This window comes from Chionomys nivalis, chromosome 20, assembly GCF_950005125.1.
Source record: "Chionomys nivalis chromosome 20, mChiNiv1.1, whole genome shotgun sequence".
In the NCBI taxonomy this organism is placed as follows: Eukaryota; Metazoa; Chordata; class Mammalia; order Rodentia; family Cricetidae; genus Chionomys; species Chionomys nivalis.
In genome coordinates, this window is record NC_080105.1 from 35,971,168 (window position 1) to 35,979,721 (window position 8,554).

Consider the following 8,554-nt stretch of genomic DNA (forward strand, 5'->3'; position numbering starts at 1 on the left):
ACCTCAGCTCTAGATGTTTCTGCAAAGCCAGCAGCCAGCTCTCACCTACCCAAGGAGAGAAGATCGCTTCCAGGACGGTGCAGTACACTGTCCCTGCAGAGACCTCACAGAAGTAACCCAGCCTTAACTTTTTGTGCCTATTTTGCTATAATTTTTTTCTGCATTAGCCTCGCCACCCACGCTACACTTTTTTTTTTTTTTTTTGGGGTTCTCTTGTTTTCCGGAATTTCAGCCTTCCTGTAGAGCCCCTCCATGGCTCCCTTAACCGAAGTCGGGGCCTTCTTGGGAGGCCTGGAGGGCTTGGGCCAGCAGGTGGGGTCACACTTCCTGCTGCCTCCTGCAGGGGAGCGGCCGCCTCTGCTAGGCGAGCGGCGGGGCGCGCTGGAGAGGGGCGCCCGAGGCGGCGGGCCGGGTTCCGTGGAGCTGGCGCACCTGCACGGCATCCTACGCCGGCGGCAGCTTTACTGCCGCACCGGCTTCCACCTGCAGATCCTGCCCGACGGGAGCGTACAGGGCACCCGGCAGGATCACAGCCTCTTCGGTAGGTACAAACATCCTGTCCTTGCGCCCCCAAACTCCCCTCCTCTTCTCACCTCCTTCGCTCCAAGCTGGCGGACTGAGCCTGGGCTGCGTGCTGCCAGAGACCCTGAACCCATTGGGTGCTAGGTGCAGGGCTCTGGGCTTGTGAGAAATTGCCCTGACCTGGAGGAGCTTAGCTTCTCGTGCAGAGCGTGGGTGGAGAAAGCGTGGGTGGGTACCTCACCCCGGGGTACGATGTCGCTCTGTTTTCTCTGCTGCCTGGGGCCCCAAGTCTTGGACTAGAAACCGTGTTTTACACCGCTTCTCCCCCCCCTCACCCAGCTTTGCCCCTCAGGCAGTTTTATCATTTTAAGAGGTACCTATATTGCGTTCTCTTCCCTTCCTTACACACTTATAATTCTGTGTCCACTTTTTCTAAATTAGTAACGGGAAGCATCCCGGTTGTTATGCGGCTGGTCCTCCGGTGTCTCTGAAGAGATGGTTCTTAAACAGAATATGAATCTTCACAGTTCTACTTAGAGGACTGCCTGACTGCAGCTTTCTGAGCTCTTGCCTAGCGAGTGGGGGGAGGGTGGAAGGAGATGGAGAGAGGGAGGAGGGAGAAGGACCGAGCATGCCCGTCTGGCCAAGATTCCCTTTAGAAATTGCGAAACTCGAAAGCAGAGATCTTGGTGTTGACCTTAGGTAAGAGGAAATGGGAAAGCGAAAGAAGATATGGCTGGGAACACAGAGAATCATCTCTATATACAGCAGTGTCCCGAAGCAGAAGGGGTTAATAGGATGAAGCCGATTCTAGATTAGATCTGTACAGTTTCTACTGTTAATTACTCCTGGGCCAGCCAGGTAACTAGCAAGCTCCCTCCCGCAGTTTAAGTTCTGCTTTCTTGCCTGCACAACACACAAGAGAGGCTAAATCCGATGGTTTGCTAAAGGTACCTTCTGATTCTAATATCCCAGGATACTTCCCTCCCCTGTGGCTACGTTTGTTCCTTTTCATCAGTTAACCTGCTAACATGTTCAAGGGGCTTTCCATATCTAACCTGTGAAGTCACGGGAGGGTGTCGTTATAGTTTTAAAAAAAATACATGATATCATTTATTTGTCAACACCTTTCTTTTCCTTACGGAATTTCTTGAGAATCTCCTTCTTGTCTCATCCCCAATCTTGTTCTTACACTCACACTTCTTTTTGCACTTGTAGTGCTCATTAAAACTTTGGAGAAGTGTAAATCTCCATTTCAGGAGCGCGCGTAACCTTAGATGGGAAAATAAGCATGTGGTGGTCATTTGGCAGCACTTAAGGGCTTAGAAAACTGACTTTAAAAAACCCACGTGCTTGCAGCTTCCACTGATCTCTTCCCATTCCCACCGACTATGAGTCAAGGGTGTCATGACCTAGTGCCCAACCTGAGGTCACTTTTGGAAAGTGTTTTTTTTTTTTTTTTTTTTTTTTTTTTTGGAGAAGTCTGACATTGTGAACCTAAAGAATCTGCTGACACCAGGTGGTGGTCCAGTTCTCTTCCTTTAAGAGCAACTACACTCCACTCTTAACATGAAAGTCTCCCCAAATGTGGCAACTCTTTCAGGCAAAGCCACTGGGAGCTAAATGTAAGCAATAAGGGAATTCTTCCCACAAGCCGCTTATAATGCAGGTGAACCCTGCTGTGTTCTGCCTCCTTAGAAGACAGATTCTATTGGAAGAGATTAATGAATACTTTGCAGACTTGGTACCTTCAGCTGTATTGAAACCTGATCCTTTAGGAAAGGGAGTGGCATATTCTTGCTAGTATACTGTAAACTTTATATGCTGTATGATTGTTTAGGAAAATATGACTTTGATTCTGTGTTGGCTTAAGTCATGCTTTGGTGGGAGATTATGTAGAGAAACAAGATAATAACTGTTAAATAAAAGGAAGACAACCCATATTAGTATTTGAGCCTAAAGGAACAGCCTCTTTATGATACCTTAAAGTGCTCTGAGTGACCTAGATATCGCAACTGACTACCAGAGGATAAGGGACAAGGTCAATTTTAATGTTTGCAACACAATGTGCTTCTCTATCCTCTTTTGCTAGTGCCTTAACAACTAAGTATTAAATGAAAAACTTAAAAAACTCACTTCTGTGACATTAAAATAAGAATTTTGAAAAAAACCCCTCAAGGATGGCCATTTGAAATATTAAATAGCACTACAATAATTTTATAACAATTGTAACACAAAAATAAAAACTCAAATCTTTAAAATTAAAGCCATATTAATTGAACATGAGCAGAGAGTTCCCAGTGAGGCTAAAATAATATCCCACCCGAGCTACCTGAATCTCTCTTGCAGAGTTTCTCTGCACAGCAGTATAGAAGGAAGACTTTACCTAACACGTAAACATAGAATCATTCCTTTACAAAAAAGTGTAGCCTGAGATCAAACATATTCATTTAAAGCCTTTCCCTTTATTCTCCTCTATTCTCTATAGATTTGTCTGATGTGGTTGCATTGTGGGTTGACTCACCTGTTTATTATGATTTGAGAAAAGGCTGGCTTTGAAAACGATACCAGAAAGACAAAGGACCTCCAAGTCTTTTTATGGGACACTGGGCATTAGAAAATCTACCTAAAATCTGTGATTACCTCTTAAGGAAAGCGCTTCATGTCTATTCTTTGGAAAAGAATTAGCTTAGTTGCCACCTCATATTATAAATAAGAAAGACTTGTCAAATCTCATTTAAGAATCAAACGATTACAAATTACTATGTGGTATACTATTTCTTTGGCGAGAAAAAGGATCAGAATTTAAAAGTGTGGCTAAAATCTTTAGGAGGGCCACAAAAACACACGTAATCTTTTACCCATCAGTTCCATGAGCCATTGCAAAATCATTTATGCCTGATTATGCATAAGGTTTTACATGTTGTTTAATAAAGTTAAAACTACTGGATATAATTATTCTAAAGGCATGTGTAATCATTTTTACTTATGTAATTACATATTTTGGACAGCATTATCTTCAGATAAGATTTAATGTGTAGGTGGAGTGTGTCCTGGGGTAGAAACATTGTGTGCACAACAGCCACACATACTTTTTAATTTGAGTGAATATTCAACATAATTTAAAGTAATTACACATTCATAATTATATCCTGGGTGAGATTCCATTTATATGTATTTATGTCAATTATGTTTCAGGTTTATATTTTTGTTCCTAACATGGATACTTCACTGAGAAGCTTGGCAGTGAGTGTGATTTTCCCCTGTACCCCCGGTACACAGTTGCCATTGTGCTGTGTCCTGTGGAGTCTAGACCTTCTCATCCCTGCTCCAGCCGCTCAGTTAGTGAGACTGGCTCTTTCAAGCCTTTTACAGGCTGTTTAGTAGTGTATTAAGATCCCTGATAGCTCTAGAGTTCTACTAGTCTGAAAGTCCTAATAGTTTGAAAGAGCTGTCTTACTAAAAATCTATGTTTTGTTTGTTTGTTTTGGCAAATAACAAATTAATCTCGGGGTAGAATAGAGCTTTCCATATCAGCAAACAGTCAAATTCTGTACTTTCTCTTGGCTTTGGGAGTAGCACATACCCAAAGAGGAACTTGTACAATAAATCCAGAAATGGATTTATGCTATTTGTAAATCTTAGGATGGGGTGATTGCAAAAAGCCACTGATGAAGGCATATCCAAACAGAATGTGTATGGTGACCCTTGTTCAGTGGTTTAAGGAAAGAACCAGAAAAAGGCATCATTAGGCCAAAGGCTAGTGTGTACAGCAAAATAGGGCACCACATAGAGAGACCGTGCATCTTTTTAAACTGTAGTTTGTTAGTGTGTTAAGTTGAAGGCTTTCAAAGGTAGTTTATCTCTTAATACATCAAAACAACTCCAAAAACTATGCATAGAAAAATCTATTTATATACTAAACTTTTGGTATTTGGCCATTATATATAATGAATTATAAAGCCTGAATTATTTCTCTGAATTGCACATTTTATTTTTATACATCACGGAATAGGATAGGGCACATTTTGTAATCTACAGAGTCTAGAAACTATAGTATTTCCACGTGTAGTGTGGTAAACCATTAGGTTAGGGTTCAGAAAATGTAGCACAAAGCACCATCTTTATCAGTTACAAAGGCCATGTCAGTTATAAAGGCATTTCAGTCAGTATTTCTGAACCTCAGTTTCTCTTTAGCATGGGAGTAAAAAATATCTTCCCTCCTATTTATCAGAAATTTTTTTTAAGGTTGAGGCAAAATTATTAGCTCTTTATTTTAAAATGTTTATTCTATGTGTATGGACGTTTTGTCTGCATATATGCCCATGTACCACATGTGTACTGCAGGACCCATAGAAGCCAGAAAGGGGATCAGATCCTCTGGAAATAGAGTTGTAACTGGTTGTTCTCCGCCAATTGGGTGCTGGGAACCAAATCTGGGTCCTCTGCCAATACAATATCTTACTTAGGTTTTCCATGACTATTACAAAGCACAAACCAAAAGGAACCTGGGGAAGGAAAAGTGTATATTTCACTTATAATTCCCAGGACCTCACTGAAGGAAGTCAGATCAGGAACCTGGAGGAAGCCTTGCTTCTTATGGCTTGCTAAGTTTGCGTTCTTATAGCACCTAGGACCAGCTGCCCAGAGATCGTACTGCCCATAACAGGCTGGGCCCTTCAGTATCAATCATCAATCAAGAAAATTACTATGGCTTTGTCCACAGGCCAACCTGATTAGCATTGTCTCAATGAGGTTCCCTCTTCTGAGATGACTCTAGCTTGTGTCAAGTTGATAGGAAAAAATCAACACAAGCCGCAAGTGCTCTTAGTTGTTGAGCCATCGTTCCAGCCCAGAAGAAGCCCTTTTAGAAGCTTTAAGATGTTATACCCATACTAAGTATATGGGATTGGTATGGTTATTGTACATGAAATCAAAATAATTTATGGAAAATGTTTATAATTAAGTGGAAGAGCCATGCAAGACCAGAAATAACTGTCACCTATTCATCCACAATGACCGTACCTTCCATTTGTTTGTTGAATGCCTAAAAATGTTGATCTTTATCACTGTCCTTCCTGTAGTTATATTTCATTAATCAATCCAAATCTTTATTTTGTTTATATCTTCAGGTATCCTGGAGTTCATCAGTGTGGCAGTGGGACTGGTCAGTATCAGAGGTGTGGACAGCGGTCTTTACCTTGGAATGAATGACAAAGGAGAACTCTATGGATCAGTATGTATTATCATCTTTCAGTTATTATTATAGTTCTTGAAATAATGATTTTAATTAAAATTTCTATCCATAATGTCTGGTAGACAATATTATATGTGACTGACAAATTATTTAGTTCTACATATATATATATATATAATATATATATATGTAAAAATTAGAAATCAATACTCTAAATTTAAGTGTGTTGAGGTCATAGTATAGTCATTCAATATTACTTTTTAAATTTTCAACCATTATTGCCATAATCTCACCTAGTTTTCCTGTCCATTTTCTTGAGTCTTTCCAATTCCTCTATATTTTGATCCTTCCTACCAGAAATAGAACACTGGTGTCAGCTCTGGGAAAACACAAAAAGTATGCAATGTGTGGTGATCTGGAGATAGAATTGCAAAACAATAAATAGAATTTTGAGAAAGAACATGCACACAATGTTTATGGTGTTAGGATAAATAAATAATTGTGGTCTCTCTCTCTAAATAAATATATATTTATACATACATGCATACATATACATACAGAGAGAGAGAGAGCAAGAGAAAGACAGAATATTTTGAAAATATAAGAAACCATTGAACTTCTATGCCATTTTCCTTGATATTAATAGTAACATACTCAGAATAATAAAAGCATTATTGAATGATACATTTATAAGATGATATCTAATATGAAGTGATGAACTTGAGTTATGAAGTTAAATTGGAGCAAGATCTTGACTCTCTCAAGTTGACAGCAGAGGTTTCATGTTTGTGACTTTGGCATATATCTCATGATGGGACAAGATGACCTACAGACCCTCTTGGTGATGGTGGCAAGGAAGTGATAATACAGAACACAGGAAAGCTAAAAGTATCTATTGCATGTTGGAATATTTATTTAATGTTCCTTGAAATAATCTACTGGATAAAGTAATATAGAGGAAAAAATGGTGCACGATGTCTGAACAAAATCAAAATAAAACATTATAATTTAATTTGATAAGGATCTTTCTATAAGGAAAGACATAATATAGAGTTGAGACTTTTTTTTTTTTTTTTTTTTTTTTTTTTTTTTTTTTTGGTTTTTTGAGACAGGGTTTCTCTGTGGTTTTGGAGTCTGTCCTGGAACTAGCTCTTGTAGACCAGGCTGGTCTCGAACTCACAGAGATCCGCCTGTCTCTGCCTCACGAGTGCTGGGATTAAACGCGTGCGCCACCACTGCCCGGCAGAGTTGAGACTTTTATAGGGAACTTATTTCTAAGGCATTTCTAAAATGCTGTATTTCTTTTCTCTTTTTTTTTAAAAGGAGAAATTGACTTCTGAATGCATCTTCAGGGAGCAGTTTGAAGAGAACTGGTATAATACCTATTCATCGAACATCTATAAACACGGGGACACCGGCCGCCGGTATTTTGTAGCACTTAACAAAGATGGAACTCCAAGAGATGGTGCCAGGTCCAAAAGACATCAGAAATTTACTCATTTCTTACCGAGACCAGTGGACCCAGAACGAGTTCCAGAATTATACAAAGACCTGCTGATGTACACTTGATGAACTTGGAGCCATTATTTTTAAGTTGCAGTTCCTGTTCGATAACACTGAAGAAGATAGTCAGAAGATTGCATTCTGTTTCTTACCGAGAGACTGTATTGGTGAAGAGTACCAAGAATAAGGAATTAATTCGAAGCAAAGCGAGATCTTCATGAATGGACTGTATTTCCTCAGACTCCTTGGCCCAGTCATGTCAATTGATTGAAGCTGAAATCAGTTAATCTGGATACTGTGAACCATGCTGCTGACGCCTCACCTCTCTGAATAATGTTTACTTGGACAGTGACCTTAAGGATAGATACTTCATGTTGAAGAAGTGAATTAAGATGACATAATTACTGCCTCATAAATTCTGAGGACCTTGTAGAAATCTTCAGGTTATAACAGTATACATAAAACAACAACAACAACAAAAAAAATCAAAATTCTAGATGACTTTGAGTTACAGAACATGCCACACCAAGATGGAACATTTCTTTTAGAAGAATGGACCTATTTATACATTTTTCAATTTACAAATATTTATTATATATATTTATTTATTAAAGAGTTTATTTTTACTGGTATATGAAGACTATACAAAATAAAACAAACAAAACCAACAACAAAATGTCCTTTATTGTGCCATTACATTGCTTTGGTCTTGGGATGTAAAGAAGACTTCATTTTTATAACACATAAACCACAGAATAAAGCATTCATTGGTTTTTAAAATTAAGTACAATGTAGGTTATATTTCTATGCAATGTCTTGACTTCTAAATGTAACATGGGTCCCTTTTGACCTTGAAAAATGTTTTATTGACATATGTTGAATTAAGCACAGGTTTGAAAGGAAGTTAAACATTTTCATTTTATGCTTTTGGTAACACTGATTTTTCAAGAGAGAGATGTTTTATTTATTATAGAATATAGTTTCATAAGTACACAAATTAAGAACAACTGTGCTGTAGGAGTTAATTACATATGCCTTAGGAGAGAATCTCTTCCATACATAAAGATGCATATAATAACATTTGGGCTTTTAGATGTTGCTAAAGTATTGATAACAATGGAGACACCTGTGAGAAGACGAAATTTATATTTAATTTTCCCTGAATCCCTGCCCAATGCTCATGCTTTGTTGTAATACCCCTCCCTGTGGAGCAGGTGTGACTGCTTCTTAAAAACGGACTATGGAAAAGTGAGGGGTCCTATACCTATTATGCCACATAAAAATCTGTTTTGGTAGTACATTTTCTAGCAGTAGGGATTCTCCTTGCTGAAT

General features: G+C 38.9%; 1 protein-coding gene across 1 annotated transcript; it reads left to right on the forward strand.

The window, feature by feature from the left end:
- Nucleotides 1-252: 252 nt before the first annotated feature.
- Fgf20 (fibroblast growth factor 20) lies at nt 253-7,846 on the forward strand. Its single transcript, XM_057752871.1, has 3 exons — nt 253-541; nt 5,655-5,758; nt 7,043-7,846. Exons 1-3 carry the CDS (start codon nt 253-255, stop codon nt 7,286-7,288), a joined length of 639 nt encoding a protein of 212 aa, XP_057608854.1. The 3' UTR covers nt 7,289-7,846.
- The last annotated feature ends 708 nt before the right edge of the window (nt 7,847-8,554 follow it).